At 37.4% G+C, this 19,310-nt stretch overlaps 1 protein-coding gene across 5 annotated transcripts in view; it reads left to right on the top strand.

Moving 5' to 3' along the window:
* Positions 1-19,310, top strand: part of KLHL29 (kelch like family member 29) — a 642,275-nt gene that overhangs the window by 494,129 nt on the left and 128,836 nt on the right. For all 5 annotated transcript variants that reach the window (XM_072407482.1, XM_072407479.1, XM_072407480.1 and 2 more), the window contains one exon: positions 15,625-15,763. In XM_072407482.1, the coding sequence (XP_072263583.1) occupies positions 15,625-15,763 (139 nt within the window). The remainder of the gene's footprint in view (positions 1-15,624; positions 15,764-19,310) is intronic.

The following is a 19,310-nucleotide window of genomic DNA, read 5'->3' as shown; positions in this document are numbered from 1 at the left end:
TCAGGATTCATTTATCTTTTCAGGGACTCTGGCTCGGTAGAATCCCCTTTCGCTGACAATTTGTGAATAAATCATTCCAGCTGCAGGAAAGTGCAGAGATTTAATCCATGTTAGAAGAGCCTCTCTAGATGACATAGTAAAAATGCTCCTCTCACTATATGACCTTCAAGGCAGAGATTATGAAACATCTGACATACAGAGGAGCAGCCGGCAAAATGTTACTGGTGGGAGACGTGTACTCATTGCCATTAGTCTAGAGAATGATATATGTTTGGTGGCCCCATATTAGGTACCTCTTTAGTACTGAGCGGGTCACCTTTTGTCTTCAGAACAAGATAAGGTTTGTGTTACATGGATTAGTGCTGACCAAAGAATGAGGCTTTTCTGAATTTAGAAGTAATCCTTTAAATGCACCTAAATTTGACCTAGTATCAACTTCTTCAGTCCCTTTACAGCCGGGTTCAGACAATGAAAGTTAAAGCAGAGCAAGGAGTGTTTTTTCTTCTTAATTTTAGGAAATTATAGAAAGAAAGAGCAGAGTGACAGAGAAATGAGCTCATCATAGTGCTGCTTCTACTTAACTGTCCAATAACAGGCTGGGGTAGCTCCATAACAGCCTGGACTGGAAGGCAGTGAATTGAATGAGGGTGGTTTTCAGACTGATGACATCTAGTGGCAGAAAAGTAGTAGTACAGGGGCATCTCTGGATTAAGAGTAAATTCTGACTTGCACGGAACATGCAATCCCATGTGGCTCTCTGCGGCTGGAGCCTTGCTCTGTCACCTCAACGGCAGCGGCAGAATCGGATTTGGCAGCTGGTGGCAGGGAATGGTATAGTACCATTCATTCTCCATGGAGCTTTCTCCAGGAGAACATACACCAACAGGCATTGGTTTCCTAGTTTGAGGAAGTGGTAAACAAATTGCAACCTCAATGCCAACTTGGTGAATATAGCCTAAAGGTAAGTAAAGTGGGCTCTGTGTTTTATTTTACTCTTTTTATTTTTGTCTACACTTCTGCTTTTAATTATCAAAAATGTCAATCCTCAAATCTGTATGCTCAACAAATTATAATAAAACAAATTATAATAAAACTAGATGACGCCAGGTCTAGAGGTAAGCCTATATAATGGCCCTGAAATGAATTTCTCTCGTTACAGCATGCATGGTAATATCTAGTATGTGATGTGTATTTATGAGTTATTTTTATATATGCTCCATGAACATTTTATTTTTTTGTGATGGGAGGGGGGAACACAAACACACACACACTAATCACAGGAGAGTGCTAATAAATTAAACAAGCAAATGTAAAATAAAAATATTTACCGGTAGTCCCCCGGTTACATACAAGATAGGGACTGTAGATTTGTACTTAAGTTGAATTTGTATGTAAGTCAGAACAGGTGCATTAATTTATTAAATGCAATTAGGACAGATCCTTTGTCTCAACATATTATTAGGCAGCGTGGTGTCAGTTACTGTAAAAAATATTCACTGTTAATCACAAAAAAAACAAAAGTCTAATTTAGCCTAGACATTCATTAACTTCTGGAGCAAGCTGTGCTTTGATATGCAAAAAGAAACAACTGCAGAGATTGTCTTGGTCATTAAAGAGTTACAAGAGAGCAGAAAGAGCTCACCTCTAAAGCTGCGTACACACTTCCAATTTTTATCGTTCAAAATGAACGACAAACGAATGACGAACGATCGATTGGGCAAAAATCGTTCGTAAAAAAAGTAACCAACGACGCCGACAAACGAGGAAAGTCGTTGGAAATGAACGACCGGACCGGCGGATCGGATTGGACGACGATCGTTGACCATCGTTCGTGTGTACGATCGTTCATTGATCGTCCATGGTCTGAGCATGCGTGATGAACGAACGTTCCTGTGGTGCACGTAACTTCCTGTATCGTTCAAACGATCGCATCTATTGTGTGTACAATATCTACGAACGATCGTGTCGTTATCTGTATGTACAGGATCGGTGCTATACGATCGTTCGCAGATATCGTGCAGGATCGTTCGTCGTTCGTTTACCAACGATATTAATTGGAAGTGTGTACGTAGCTTAAGATCACCCACAACCTCAGCTGTGTTTAGCAAAAGACTTCTTCTGCAAGTCATGCAAACCACCCCCTCCTCCTCCAAACCTCCATCCTGCACACAGCAAGCAGGGAAGCCCCGTTCAAATCTAGGAAGCGTCCGTATGTCGGATGTCCTTATCCCGGGGACTAGTAATAAATATAAAACAATATATATAGTATAAAATGAAAACTTGTCAGGTGGAAAGCCTCCCCCCCAATCATGGAGAATTCTGCAGCACACTACAAGCTGTATATTGAAGCCTCCAATTTATAATAAAATTTGTAATATTATGATAATAATATCCATGCTCCATTATAAGCGGGGCCCTTGGTGTAGTATTTCTGTACATTTAAATGAGATAATCTTTAACCTTTTAACAGCATAAATAAAAGTAAAATATATTACCGGAGGCAAGTTTATTACTAAGCTACACATTCAGATTTGAGGAGTCCGGCTGAGCGACATGTTTGTAAATCAGGAGATCTTCCGGTTGGTGACACAGAGGGCCGGTCTCTTCCATGTAAATTCTCTGTGTAGTGCCAGCGTTTAGTCTGCTGAGAAATTTCAAAGACTTGCCAATTAACTTTTCCTGCTGCACTTATAAAGCAGAAAGACCTTCTCTGCATTTGGTATGCAGCTATTGTGCATTTTTAATTTAAACGACAGATTAGCAAAATTATATTTCTCGTAGGTCTGGGAGCCCTCAAGTTCTTTCACTCCCAAAGTATTGTAAAGATTTTCATTTAATTAAATTGAACTGAGAATACTGTGACTGTGTTGCATGCGTACACATGGACACACACACACAATAAAAACTCCAGAGCATCTGTCGGTCTTGCATTTCTGATCTTCATGCTTAGCTGCTCAGGCTGGCTTTAGGAAAGAAAATATTCATTTATACATCTAGATTTGCTCAGTCAAAGGATTTCATGGTTCGTCTCAGGGGTAGGCTATACACTGGTGTGTCTGACCGGGCCTCAGGTTAGTCAAACCTTAAGACTGAGTTGATTCTCTATGCGAAGAAAAAAAGGTATAACTTTGTCCCAAAAACTTTTTAAAGGGACTTTCTATTTTATTATTATTTTTTATAATTTTATCTATTTCCATTTTATCCATTTACTTCCATTAGATTATTATTCATTATTTTATCCATTTGTTTCTTTTTTCTTATTTAGCTTTTTATGACATTGATACAGCCCCCTTCTCCTAAATCCCGTGCTTAGTGTTATCCTGCTGCTTAGGCAGATCAGCAGGAGAGAAACCTGAATATTTCATTATCCTTCACTAACAAGTAGTATATTGCTAGGTGACTTGTATTGCTGAAGACAGCTTCATGCTGGTAGAAGAGGAGCCAATAGATAATAAGTCACTGGTATGTAATTACCGAATTTCCTCTGATATATTCATAAGGGATCTGACCATATTAAGAGAGGAGAGGTTGGACGTATATGTTATTGTTATTTATGTATATGTTATTGTTATTGGTGTGTAATAAATATTTAATCTGCACACAAATGATTTGCTTAAAGCAGAACTCCAGTCCAAAGCAACTAGATAAAAATGCTGGCTCATAGGTTAGCACTCTGGCTTTGCAGTGCTAGGTCCCATGTTCGAATATTGGCCAGGACTGCGTAATATTTTGCTGCTATATAAATAATGGATAATAATAATATTAATAAAGCCTAATTAGGGAAAAAAATAATCAACTGATCCTGCAATAATCAGCCTAAGTCCCTGCAGTACTTTTTCCTACCCCTAGATGTACTCATTCTAATGGACAACTTAATTCAACTGACTTCTTCTGAGCCCAGGTTGTCCTGGACCCACCCCAGCCTGTTAATGGACAATGGCAGAACTTGTGCAATGAGTACTCCAAATAGAGCCTATGTTGATGTATGATAGGTAAATGATGAAAAGGGATGGTGTAAAGTCTGAGCCCATAGGAAATGGGCAGAATGACCGAGTGTTGTTCTGTTTGAAGAAGACCACTGGTGCTGGACCATGGAGAAGGTCATAGACAGTTCTGGAGCAAGTGGTGTAACCCACATGAGATTTACCAAAAAAATGGTGCTGCACTTTCCAATGATCTATTTATATATAATAGATTTACTGCAGCCTAATATTTCATCCCTGCACTATAATACATCTTCAGCCCTGACTGCCCAGGGTTTTCCCCAGGGTGATATCACTCTAACCACATCACTGTATGTCATAGTGTGACCATTCTAAAGGAAGCTGGTGTTAGTAACTAACGTGTAATTATTCCACCACTTAGCATCCAATACTTATTAAGCAGTCTTTATCACAAGGGAACAGGAACGATCCTTCTTATACAAGTCATTTTCTGCCACTCTATAAATGCAGTGTGTATGATGAATTATCTCCCAGGTCCCATATGTATCTCAACATATGTGCAAATAAGTTCCATTGAAGCTATATTTGTATGTGTGTATGCGTGTGCAGAAATTAATTAGATGAGGCTAGGGTGCTTTGATTTTACAACTTGCATTGATGCCAAATGGAAACCACTTTGAAATGTTCCCTAGTTATTGGTCTCCTGGAAACACAGCTGAAAAATATGTTATTTACAATTTTTGCTAACAAACAAAATTATAGACACCTTCAAGCTCATGCGTGAAAGAATAACTGTCTATGTGATCTGCAACAACCAATTCACATTCAGTTGATAATCCTCCCATTCTCTTGGGAGAAAGAATAGGAGAATGCGGTAGTAGGATACAAGCAGCAAGAACAGTTTTTCTACGTATATAAACCCATACAATTCAGTTTGTTATATATAACATTAAAGGTTTGATTTATAACAAAGACTATATACTTATTACTCTGGAATGTGCACACCACTGCCCGCTTCATTGATTTCTGCAGTGTTTATGGACTAAGTATTCTTTGATTTGCTCTTCTCCAGTCTTAGAGCTCTATTTGATCCGTTGACTAAAAAACTCTTTGGGCCTTCTTTAATTGCCATGGAACCCTCATTGGGCTCTTTTTATAAAACAGACATTCCCGCAAACATTTTCTTGCGTGAATCTTCCAGGTCCTCATATGGCAGTAATTGATTCCCACCAGTCAATGTTTGAGGGAATGTCTGACTCCCTGTTTTAAAATACAGCCCATTGAGTTCTTTTCGTCTGTGCAGCTTCAGAAACAGTTCATCTTAATGTTGTGAAAATAGAGAACAAGGGGGTTAGTTTGAGTAGTTCTGATATAGAAAATTGAGCAGGATTGACACATTTCAGCACACACAAAAGCTGAGTGTTGTCAGCCCATGCCTATTGATTTCATTTGTGGCAGATCATTGGGTATTTTCTGTACCCGCTAATCCTTTAGCAGAATGAAATATGGGGAACTTTGTATTTATTACATATATATGCATGTGTATTTTTTTTTTTTTGCCTTCACATACAATACCATCAATAATGTGCTTGAGGTCAATATGTAGAAAATATATGGGGGAAGGGAAGAACATGTCCCTGGTAATTTGTTCTAGCTGTTCTAATCCAACAAATACTTGTTGTGTTCTTATGGGCAATATAGGCCTGCTTGGTTCCTACAGTGATTTTGGTTCAAGTTTATATCTCTTATGTACAGGACAGTGTTAATACCAATAGTAATAAAATGAGATAAAACTTTATTACTGAAAAGCTTGAGAAGTAGGATATAGTAGGGTTTAAGGTTAAACTTTTCAATTTCACTTGAGAATCAAATTCAAGCTCCTGTGCTTTGCCTTCAAATCCTTCCACAGTTCTTGTCCCACTTACCTCTCTGACCTGAAAAATACCCTAGCCTAGTACCTAGCCGCTCTCTTCGCTCCTCCAATGACCTACTAATGACTTCCTCACTCGCAGGGCTCCAAGACTTTTCTAGAGCTGTCCCAACTCTCTGGAATGGTCTTCCTCATTCTATTCGGCTTGCTCCTACTTTCTGCTCCTTTAAAAGAGCACCCAAAACCCATCTTTTCAAACTTTCCTACCCGTCTTCTTCTGTCCCCTAAAACCCTCACTACTTCCACCACTCCATATCTCCCATCCTATTATGTGGGACTCCCTCCTAGATTGTAAGCTCTTTGGGGCACTGTCCTCTCCTCTTCCTGTGTCACTGATTGTATCTGTCTGTCATTTGCAACCCCTATTTATTGTGCAGCGCTGCATAATATGATGGTGCTATATAAATCCTGTTTATTAATAAATATAATAATTATTATTCAACTTCCTAAAGCTCTGGATCTTGTTTTGGTTTTCCTTACACTAAAGGTAGTCTCTGCCTTTTTGAATATTTCATCATTAACAAAATTTTTTTTTATTAATTAGGAGGTTGCTGCAGCTGCAGTTTTAGAGCAGAGGACACAAAACAAAGTTTCTCTTTCAAAGTTTTACCCAGTTAAAAGGTAAATATTTTTCTCTGACATATGAAGGCCATCACAAACACCTTGTGGTTTTATATACCTTTCCTGCCTTCACATTAAAGACCTATTAGCATAATCAGCTACTCTCCCTATGTTTGGCATCCTAAATAACATGGTAACTTAATTGTCTAGCTTTCAGGCTCATTTAGAATTCTTCTTTTTCCATGCTCCGATTAAGACGAATCTAAAAATATTTAAAGGCTGCAAACTAATTCAGCTCTCTCTTTGCTTTGCTGTGGAGAATTTGTTTGCATCTTTTCTTTGGCAAAGGTTCCATTTTACTTAAAGGGAAAATTTAAAGGATTACGTCTAAACCGCAGGTTGTCTTTGTTAGTAAACTCAGTATTCTTTCCTTCTCGTTTTCCCTTTTGGTTCTGCTTAAATTCTTCTTTCTTCGACCCTGAGTGAAATTCAATCACTGTAAACTTGTGGTGCTGAGAGAAGTATCATCTTGAATGAACAAATTTCTCTGCTCTTCTCCATAGAGGAACATCATCTAACGCTCTGAAACATTAACTGCAGTAAATTAACTTTCCACGTCCCTACCAGAAAAGGCTGGAAAGAAAAGCTTGCAAGAAATAACAAGGGAGTTTCCAAATGGCTTTTAGCAAAGATCTGCAATGTAGGAAAAGCACCCATGGATAACACATACAGAATCTGTGCAGCATCTGCTTCTAGTTCTCTGAACTCTGGGCACAAAGCAGTTAGGGAATTTTGCTGTTCATGCACGCAGCTACTTTTTTACCAGCATAACATTAAAACTTCGGTTTTCTATGTCAATGACTTCAGATACCTTTACCTATCTTGTCCAGATGACTCTGTCAAATGTTGATGATGTGGATGACGAGTCAAATTAAAATAAACCAGTTGCTTTGCCCATGCAGGTCTAAGTAACAGGTTCACATTTTTGCATATTTCTACTAATCCATACACTTACCTTTTTGTCCCTCCAACACTTCATTTAGTCAGTAAAAGTGACAGAAAAAGCCATTTGTAAGCTATGAGTTGCTGAACTTTTAACATACACAGTACTATGACCAAAATTTATGCTTCTCCATACTTGGAAGTACTGGATACAAAGCAAAGGGTAAGTGGAGAGGTGCTGCTGAGATTGATTGAGTGATTTAAAGAGGAACTAAACCCAAAGTGCAAAAAAAAAACACTTACCTCCAATCCCTCCTGGGGTGTCCTGCATCTGGTCCCTCATTGTCCCAGCATCCATCCCGGAGCAGGAGCTTGGAGTGCCGCCATCTTCTCTTCTTCTTCCTGTTCTTCATCCTATGTCACCATGTCATCCTATGTCAAAATTGACAATTTCACTGCGCATGCGTGAGATCGGCAAATTTTTCTCTTTGTGCAAAAAGGCTGAGATGCTCATGCATGCGCAGAAGGAGCACCCAAGAGCCTCACATTTGCGCCCCTATTCATTCTCGACCGCCTAGGCGATTAAGAATTAGTGGGCAGTACTTAAAAAAAGGGTGTTGCACTTAAAAATAACTAAGTTTTTACATTATGTAAAAGGGTTGTCCACCCTTTTATGTAAAGTGAAATTATGAGTTCTGAGTTTAGGTACAATTTAAGTAAGCCCAATGCTTTGCTCTGAGGTTTTAGCAAATAAATTCTTTAGGCTGCAAGATAAATGCCCCACTTAATGAAGAGAAGTCATTCTTTTCAAACGAAAATTAAAGCACACTTTGTTAATCCACTAGCAGCATTGTAAAAGCCTCTGTATATACCCTTAGATATCTCAATGAGCTGTGCATATATCCTTAAAAACCCCAGGTTCAGGTATACATACATTAATTTCACTATATAATCCTCAGATTCCTTCTCCTGGTTATTCTTGATAAATTCTTGCTTGCTATGTTGTTCAGCTATACAGTTGTTCATTTCGCCATACAATGCCAAGCTTTGGTACATCACCACCAGCTTTTTACTCTTAGTAACTCTTTATGGACAATCAATAGTGTGGTTCGGGGTGCAGAGTATCCAACGGTGTCTGCGTTACATTTCTGCTGGAAATTTACTTTCCAAGTGCAGCTGACATATAAAATATTCATCTATTACAGTTTTAAGTTATTCACTTTAATAAATTGAGTTATCAATAGCCAACATTTAGCAAGTCTTTACTACTACTATTTACAAATAAAAATATATCTAAGGAAGATCATTAGAATGTTATATGAGATTCAATGGTACCAAAGTAAGTCAAGGTGAAAAGATGTATCAAGAGAAGTCAATATTTTATTGTACAAATTTCATCATTTAAAGTAGGTAAAAGTATCAGTGTGATGCTGAAACAACCCACTGCAAGCATGCCCAAATGGCACCAGAAACGGGCAGAAGTGACAGCAGGTTTGGCAGCCAGAAATTACACTGTACCTAGTAGCAGTGCTAGTTGTTGGAAAAAGCACAAACAAGGTTGAATCAGGATTTCCTGTTTTCAACATTCTTTCCAACTTTCCAATATCTCCTGACGAATCAATTTATCTGAGAAAAGCTTTCGAAAATTAATCTTCAATGCTGTAGAAACCATATTTCCTTTGGGTTAATAAACAGTTACTAATAATAATTGTATTGAATGTCAGGGGTTAGAATTAGAGATTTTTATGAGGTCCATATTAATTATGCTTGATCTTTTATTCAGTCTTTACCTGGCAAAAGAATGTACTTTCTGCAGAGCAGTTCATTTATGATTAATGTAGAGGGAGAAGTCTATAAGTGCTTGTTATACTATTCAAAAGAGATAAAGGCTTTAGGAATTGTGACAGTTCTTTGGGGTATTCTTGGAGCTACATCTACTTATAGATCATTATATACTTAGAAAGTCAATATCACTGGTGCTCTTCAGCTTCTGCTTTGTTTGACGACTCTGTTGGGGTCTTTGCCTCAACCTTTGACACAAGCCATTTATTCTTTGCAAAGTCTTTCTCCCTAAGCACCACTCTCCACATTGACTGACTGCAGCTTTAAGCCATTTTATAGCCTGGAGGTATCTCTGTGGCAGTAACAGCTGCATACTTTCCAACACCTTTGTTTTTTATTAGCGTGAAGGCATTTCCTATAACCGGCCACTTCCTTTTTAATGGTCCTGGATTTTCTGTACTGGTAAATATCTCCATTTATTGGATTTGTGTGGCTGTATTTAATAATGTGTTAACTCATATAGGGTAGACCTATTCTGTAACTCTTTATAGCATGGATAGCACACTGGTGATAAGGTTCTGCAGTACTTTGCTCTTGCGTTTAGTTCCCACCAGGAATATTATCTGCAAAAATATTAGTTTTCCAATCCAATTGAAAATTTACTCTACATTTTAGAATAGTGGGTAAAGTATTTCAATATGCAGTTGTGGCCAGTTGCTTATCCATACCTGCCGGTTTATAGCACCCATAGGGTTGTTTTTCCAGTCCACACTCTGATTCTCAGTAAAAATATGTGGAACCCTTAATACAAAAGTTTGAGGGTGTGTGTATATGATGAGAGGAGGGGTGGCACCGAGCTATGCCAACCAATTATCTTAGAAAAAAAAACCTGTCCTAACTATTCCATACTCCCTGCCTATGGCTTGTCCTGTAGGAAGGTTTCCCGTATGGATAGTTTGCCCTTGCCTCCTTTGACAACTTAGAAATGTGGAAGTCATAATACTTTTTGTAATGGAGACAGTGGTCTCCAATGCGAGTGTGGATCTTCTTCAGAGGGAACAAAGATAGAGGTTCTAACACTTCCACTTGCTGTCCAAAACTAATATATAGTTATGGATTTACATACCTAAAGAAAAATACAAATGCAGCTATGTCCCTCTAATGTTGTTCATATTATAAATTAAGGCAAAATTTTTATTTCTGGTATTTAGTCGTTTTGTTGGGAGGAGCACGGTCTTGTCTATTGGCCCCTTCATGGTGTGTTTTGGTTGGCTGGCTGTTTTGGATACAGAGCCTAATGCAGAATCTGCACATTGGCACAGAATTCCTATATTCCACGAACAAGAATAATTTGGAAGGTTAGAGGTTGGAAACGCTGCGGAGCTTGGTTGCATTTTCATTGTTTGCCTAGGGACTCCCCTGTGCGCTCCCTTAGTGAAATGTGAATCATGACTTTTTCTGAGCCAAAGCGTCCTCCGATTTCACACAGGATTTGAGATGATTTTTCTTCCCCTGAATATAAATGAGAAAAATGTACACACCCCATAGGACAAAGTAGTGGCTTGCATGACAATAGCTGATGTTATTTCACAAGTGCTCCTAATCATCTGCTCACTCCCCAGAGTACACTGACCCATTTTAGCTTGGAATAATTAGCCTTTCAGGCACTGCCGCCGTGTTTCCATTAAATATATATAAGCTTGCAGGGTGACATTTTCTTGCCCAGGCTTTGTAATAATACTCTGGGAGATTGCTGTTGCTTCTTTTTTTCCCATTACAAAACAAACTGTGGCATTCATTTCTTTTGTGTAATTAACCTAGTGTTGTCTGGAGCAGTACTTGCTCACTTGCATCATCCTATCATATAAATTATTGAAGAACACTGATATCTATCTATCTGTCTATCTATCTATCTATCTATCTATCTATCTATCTATCTATCTATCTATCCATCTATCTACATCTTCCTGTGTCAAACTTGTCTTTAGTTACTTTCCATACTTCCTTCCTTCATTTCTGCAAATACTAAAATGCCCTCTTTAAACATTTCTTTGCGTATCCTCAGCAAGCATTTAATATGTGTGTAGTAGTAGTGTGCATGTAGTAGTGGTGACAGTGTTGATTACATACCTGGAAACTTTTGTAACCCATAAGCATGACAATCTGCAGTTTGAGGTTTGTGGGTCAATTTGTCAGCCAAATATCAGAATTTGTAGATGCATGGTTTGATAATGACAGGCCTGGCGTAGATAGATCATAGTAAAATAGTCCTCAAAACAAACAGTGCTGATGTTTTGTATACAGACAGATGGTACCAAACCACTATACCGTGGTAATGCATGGCCCAATGTGGGAATACACAAACTAGACACTGGTGATTGTGCCAACACCATTCCTGACCGTAGGTCGGCAGCAAACAAGCAGTTTGACAACATACGGGCAGAAAACAGGTAATTGCATCAATACATAGATAACAAACTGTGGTAATGTGCAGGCATCATATATAAGGTGTTAATGGCAATATGTGGGCAGCAAACACAAGTTCTTTACAATTTATGGTAAAACAAATAACAATGTGCAAATATAACCTATACTGCTTCTAAATGATAGGAAGGCTCACATTTCTTAGCTATCCCATTTGGTGGATTGTATTATACTGGAATATTTTGTTATATTTACTTTGCATTCCAGTGATATTCTGGTGATTTTTTGGGAATTGTATGTAAAGTAAAGGCTTGCACCTAGAAGCTATCCCACTTCTAGGATAACCATTCTGCAATAGTGATGGAGTAACCTTTTTCAAGACAACCTCCACAGATATAGAGATGGTTGGGTAGACCTGAACAAAGTTCTTGTTTAACATTTCAATATATGTGGAGCTGTAGCAGTAGAAGTTATATGGTAGTGGTAATTAGTAAAAATTGGTGGCAGTGTTAGTTGGTTTTCACCATTGACCAATTGCAAAACATGACAATTCCAATTTTGCAAAAAATACTTTTTGGCTGGACATCAGATACAATATAACCATTTTATTATCTTAAAAAAAACCTGGTATTGGAATGTTTCTGAAGTTTAAAGGAAATCTCTATAGCGGCTATCATTGCTATCTTCACCCTTCACGGAATATATGTATTGCTTGTTTATCATGTTAATACACAATGACGTTTTGGCACAAAAATATGTTCAAGATAGGTAAGGCAGTACTCCTAACCCTCAATAATTGTTTAAAGCTCATTATATCTTAACCAATCACCAAAACATTTAAAACTGCTCTTTTTTTTTTTTTTTACTCCAATTTTTACATCTAACTTTACACGATTCTAGGCTCTGATAAACCCACATTTACATTTAGTACAGTATGGCAAGCTTTGCTCAGACTTAATTTTCTAGCCATTCTGGTGTTAGTTTAAATGGTGTATAAAGTTCCCAACTGGTTCTGATCACCTGTGTGTAAAAAAGAGACTTATATTTTGCTAGCTAAATCCCTTTCTTCCTCGCTTTCCATTTAAATTAAATTTGTTCAGATTTCACTCTTAGCTTACAGACTTCAAAAATTTTTACAACCCATATCTGCTGATGTGCATTGACTCGTGACCATCACTGAGCAATTCCCTGTAGAAACGAGAAGGTTAAAATAAATTGACTATGATATGCGTTTGATGGTTTCCACGACAAATTGGAGCTTTGACATTTAAATAATAGAAGAAAGTGAAAATGGAATGAGCAGAGCCGTGGCCAAGGAAGTATCTAAAAGATCAAAATATAGCGTTTCTGGGAACCTTAACTGCTTGCTGGGCAAGTGACACTTTTAAACAGGTATCCTGCTGATGGACCATGCACAGTGATGAAGCTGTCTGACAGGTAGGTCGTTCTACGAGGTGGTATTTATCCTTTGAGAAGAATCTTATGTTTAATTTATTCCTTCTCATACAGTAACTTCAAAAGATAAATTTGACTGTTCTTGCAGATTTAGATTTTTATTGCTTAATATACTGTTGCCCTTCTCTTGTGTATATTGTTCAGTAACGGAAGGAGGCTTGGACCTTGCATGTCATGTAGTGAGCAGTGTAAGCCTATTCATTTTTCTCTTCCATAACTTCAAAATATTTTATACCGGTCTGTAAAATTTCACAGACCTGTTACTGGGTAATGTTAAATCTGTTTTGCTTTTAGGGTTGAGGGGGTTGAGTTTAACAATGCTAACCTATTTGGTTTCCAAATTGCCTTCAAATGGGTACCTTTTTATTATCAATTTTTTACATTTGAAAAGATCAGTTGTGTTGCTTTTGTATTGTTTGCAAACAGCATGGCATAAGCCAGGATTCCCCTTTAAGCCTTTAGAAACCAGGGTCTATACTTTGGTGATTACTGTCTACTGTTTATCTCATTTAGTTGTGTGGGCTGTTTGTTCCCAGAAATTAATTACACAAACTGTAATTGATTTGTTTATGAATAATTGTTTCTATTAAATATAATTGCCTGCATTGATGTACGTTGAATATTAACTTTCTTGCAAATGCACAGAAGCCAAGATGCATTGTTCCCACAGGTCTTAAATCGTTTTGACTCACAAAACTGTTCATACTGTGTTTCATAATGTAATGTTTACCTGGTGAGCCTGAAATGAGGTGGGTAAGAATATGCAAGTGGGCCAGTAGTTTCAAATATTGCCACAATTCTTTTCCTTTATCTTCCGCCATCATTAACAATAGGGTACTTACACAAGCAATACAATGTAATGACCGTGTATTTATTTCCTGCTGGTATTTATTGTTAAATGCTTTTATTACAATGGTATTATACTTGGCATATTAATTAAATTCCTTTTGTTATTTTTTTTATTTTGACATTATATTTATGCATGTTGCCTTCGGGTTGTAACCTCAAAACTTTACCACTCTGAAAAAAAAAACAAGAAATGGTATTAATATATAAATATATTACACAAGTGACGTGGAAAAAAGTTAGATATAAAATTAGTGTCAATTAGACAAATTGCTTCTATATTGGAAACAAATATATCATCCATGTAAAATATAAGCAGTGATATAAGACCTGGTATAAAATGTTTGGAGATGACTTAAAAAGTATATATAACTTTTGTCACAAAGTTTAACCTGACAATCTTACACAAAGGAATTTCCTGGGAAGTTAAAACTGATCTATCTTCACACAATGATCAAGCCATACAAACTCCAAATAACTTGTGTAATATAAGGTATAATGTATCCCCTATACTCTAACATACGTTCACAGAGGAGTTCCAAAATGCATATAAAGGCACTTGGACTGCAGACTTGTACCTTTGTATGTCTATGGGACATCTCAGTGTTCTGATAAATCTTTTTATTTTACTGTAAGGTGTACATTATTCCAGCAAAATACATATTATCTATATGGTACATTGGGAGCATTAGCAGAACTGGTGCAAAGAACAAAGCTCAGACAAATTACTGATTAGGTTCAATTTACAAGAATGGAGCTGTGCATGCAGGGAAAATAGAAAACTTTTTATGTATGTTAAGACTCATCTACAAGAGAAAATGTAAATACAGGATCATTTATATTCACGTAAGAAAAATGTTTTGAAGTTATTGTAACTCTTTGATCAATATATAATCGAAGCCTACATGTCTAGGTCAAGCTCTGCTACACTTTTACCCTGCAAAAAGTGTGTTTTTGTAACTCCTGATCCTAAGAAAGGAAGAAAAAGTCTCCCCAATGGGGCAAAGACAGCAATAATCCTGACCGATCTAAAACAAAATGTAAAGTTAAGTCGGGAGGTGTCAACCAAAGAATATGGAGAGTTCTATATCCAGATATAGGTGTAGTTAGTTCATCAGTGTACCCCATTCCCCTCTCTCAATATTTTGGGGATCTGTGAACCTCATAACCCCTTTTGCTTACCTACTTGTAATGTTGTAAAAGAATTCCCAAACAAACCCACCTAAGACCCTTTGTTCAAAGATCCGGTTCCATGTATTCCTACCAATCAAATTCACACCTGCTTTGGAAGCCTTGACCTGATTGGATTAAACAACATATATAACGAGAAGAAGCTGCACAGAATGCACAGCAGGCAAACTTATTCCGTGTGTAAGGACCTCCTCAAAATCTAGTTGAAGTCTGATTTGGGGTTTGGAAGTGTTGGCCCCTAAATTGCCAATAGGTTCCACTTATTTTAAGGGATTGTCCCTTTAACTGGTAGATGTGCTGCATAGCAATAAATAGAGCTGAGTAAATTTTCCTTAGGTAACAACTTCTTAAAAAAACAAAAAAGAGGAACAAACGTCTGATGCTACTCAATACAGTCATTTTTATTGCCTGTGTGCCAGTGTTGCTGATGCCCTCAGATGCATCCACTTCATCTTCAGTTTTATTAAAAGAAAAAAAAACAAGATTAAAAAGGAGAAAAACTAATTCTTAATTGGAACCCTGGCAATGTCTGTCTTTTCTGTTCTGCAGAAATGTTGAAGGAGCTGAACCAGCAGCGTAGAGCGAAAGAGTTTACAGACCTGAAAATTAATGTTGAAGGCAAAGAGTTTGAAGTCCATCAAAATATTCTAGCTTCCTGCAGCTTGTATTTCAAGGACCTGATTAAAAGGTTTGCCTCCCTTCCAGCTGTGATCTGGTCTGTTCTTTTGTAGGGCGCATATGTGTGGCTTTTTATTATTTCATTTTATTTTATTTTTCTTTTCTTCCCATTTCTTGCAGGTCTGAGAAGACTGAATCTCCTTGTCACAGAGCCAGTAGCCATTCTTTCCAGTTTTCTTGAATGTACTCTCAAATTGAACCCTCAGAGACGTGTAATGCATATGGGACTACTGTTTTCATGTTTTTCTGGTGTCCTGGTTTAGATTCTCTAGTACCCATACACAGGCTTTTAAACTTCTGCGTTAGACTTGGTTTTCTTAAAGTGTACCTGTTGACTTGATACAACGGAGGCTGCCATTTTGTGCAAACCACTTTTCAGCTTTTGAGCTGCCACTTTAATGCCTTCAGGGCATGGTCAACATCTGGCAATGGAATAGCCCGAAGCTTTGTTAATAAGATGCACAGTGCAGATTACATTTTCATGTATGTAGTCTAGATGAAGAAAATGGCTCACCACCAAAAATTAAAAAAAGTGGTCTGGAGAAAGTATTGAGTTCCAAGATCAATTCTCCCAAAGCCAAAGAAGCAAATTGGTGCTAGAAGAGACATAGAGGCTAACTTTTATCCAGACACTTCATACACAAGGTCTGTTACAGCTAGGTCATCTAAAAGAAAGTTGGGTCAAACCAAAAGATGCCTGGAGCTCATCCAACAAATATTAATTCAACTTTGGAAAAAAAGGTCCAAGGCCACATATGAAAACATTTAGTTCACAAAATGTCTAAATAACAGCAATAAAGAATATAAGTAGTACTAATGACGAAGTTGTATCCTAATAACTGTAAATTTAGCTAACAAAATGGTTGCCTCCACTGTGTACAAGGCTGCAGATACACCAAGAATCAAACACAAGCCTGCGATGACAAATATTAGGGGAGAGATGTGTCTCTGTCAGTATCAAACCAATAAATATAAAACAATATCGGCATTTACTACCAGAGATATTAAAAAGCCCATGTTAACATATGTTTCCATTCACGCTGGTGTTTCATAGGTCCTCGGCTAATTGTCTTTGTAGCCAATTTATAAGATAATTCAGCTGTCAGTAATTTAGAGCTAAGCTTAGCGCAGTCATGACATATCCTCTTAATTGTTTTTAGCTCAAATACAGTTTGCATCAGAAATCAATTGCACGTTCCCTTGATTAAATGTACTATCTGCCTAAATGGAACAGTTTGATGGTAAGACCAGTTTGTGCAGTCAGATTTCTTTACTACATTGGCTTTTTTGTAACTTAGGATTTTAAATCTAGGAATTTTAGACTTATTGTCCTGATTTTCTTTACTTTTAAAGCTTGATTTTTAATCAGCATAAAGGAACAGTTAAAACCTAAAAAGAAAAAAATCAGTCTTACATTTAAAAGTTTCCATATTTTAACAGAACTGTGGATGTTTCACACCCTGCTAACATTCTGTTTTGAGTTTTGTGGTTTTGTGCTCCATTCCACATATGTCAATATAGGTTACAGCAATGTGCATCAATGTACCATACATGTGTTAGATACAGCACTCTATGGTGGTCTACCAATGTACTCCAATGCATTTCGTTTTCTGATATATTCTGGCATGTTGGAAACCCATTTATGAGCAGATTGCAACAAAATGCACTGTGCACACAATTGTTAATATACCACAATAGAATATATTTAGCCTTTTATGTTTTCTGCCAATTTTTCCCAAAATAGGCTGTCTGGCATGTTTAATATTCAAAAGGAATTCTGAGGTGTGCATATTAGATATTGGGCCTGATTTACTAAAGGACATATGCATATAGTGACGCATTGATCATGAGCAAACAAGCAAATCCTATACTCATGCAATTTATTTTAGACCTGCTATGCATGCATACACTCCTGCACAGGGTATGCAGCATTTATGTGTGGGTTTTCCTAACAAGCATGCTTTGCTATGGAATTTACACTCTTACATATAAACATATACCAACTGAGCCATGACGTGTCTAAAATTCAAATATTATTTGGTGTTTTTGGGCCTACCTAATGTTACTTTTTTAATGCACAAAATATATCAAATTCTCATGGCTATCATCAAATTAATCTGTGGCAAGCTTCAATGAACATCCATTGGGAGGCATTACTGAGCATACGCCAATCTTTGTGCACATGTGCAGAAGTTTACCGTTTTGATTCTGTACACTAGTATCAATGTTCCAGTGTTAAATATCTGTTTGTACTTTGGCTTTCTTCTATGTTGAACTAGCATGCAGGGTTTTTTGACACGTAAAATTGTTTATGAGCACATTGGATACTGTACCATCTTGGGAGAGAAAGCACTAATGCAGCATCGTTTGGATGTTGAATGAGCATGACAACCTAGGATTGTAGTTTAAACATTGAACATTGTATGATCTATGAGTTGGCGCATGCAGGGTCCTGACACCAATGTACTACAACCATTTATCCCTTTGCTTTAATAAATCAGGTCCACTGTCCCCTCTGACCTTTGCATCAGTTATCTCCAGTTCTGGTAAGTTACTGAAACTTTTATATGTAACTCTGCCTTTTGCATAGCTTTTTTATGCGAGCCAACTTGTGTTAGATTTGATGTTCTGTTAAAGAGTTGTCATGAGTAAAGTATGGAAACTATCATTACTTGTTTCGTGGCCGTAGATGGTTTGCATACTTTTTTCTAAACATTTTCAAAAGGAAGCAATAAAAGCCTCAAAATGTTTTAATGAAACTACCATTTTTGGCAAACCCAGTCTGGAAACAGTTCTTTGAGTAGCACCTATTTCTTTTAACCTCCAATCAATTAATCTTCGTGCATTCTTTGCTTTGCAGCTTGAGCCCCGAGCAGAGTCCCAGAGCAGGAGTGTGCTAGCTGTTGTTCACTTTTTTGTTTTGTTGTTTTTGCTTGCTATGAGAATTACAGATTTTTACCAGAAATACTGAAAACTGTCCAAACTAACATTGTAGCAGTGACATTTTCCTTTCAGGCCGTTGATGGGACTGGTCCTATATTGTTACTTGTTCTTGTATTGTAACTGCCAAGAGCTTGTGTTTTATCCTGTAACCTAACATGATGGTTCACTCACTGTATTGACTGTTCAGCAATACCGTACGACTTTGGGCCAGGAGTGCTGAGACATACCTACCTTTAGACTTTAAAGCTGAACCCAGGCAGATACAAAAACACATTTTAAGAAACCATTACATTTAAGGGCAGCATAGTTAAGTAACTAAATCTGTTGTGATATTGACCTTTTGTAATTCTTTGTAAAGCTGGATTCTTACTGGGGAGAGGGAGGACAACATTCTAAACCAATATGGCTCTGCTGCATGTGTATACATGTGCGTACAAAGGAACTTTTTGATAGAAGCAGAGATAAATGTATCAGTCTGCTGATGCTATTACAGAGCAGAGACAGGGGAACCAAACATTGCTTAACTGGGTGAAAGAAGTAGAGTGATTATTATTATTATTATTTTTATTAAACAGGATTCATATAGTGCCAACATGTTACGCAGCGCTGTACAT

Source organism: Pyxicephalus adspersus, chromosome 4 (assembly GCF_032062135.1).
Source record: "Pyxicephalus adspersus chromosome 4, UCB_Pads_2.0, whole genome shotgun sequence".
In the NCBI taxonomy this organism is placed as follows: domain Eukaryota; kingdom Metazoa; phylum Chordata; class Amphibia; order Anura; family Pyxicephalidae; genus Pyxicephalus; species Pyxicephalus adspersus.
Note: the sequence above shows the minus strand (reverse complement) of the source record. Positions and strands in the feature narration are given on the sequence as shown.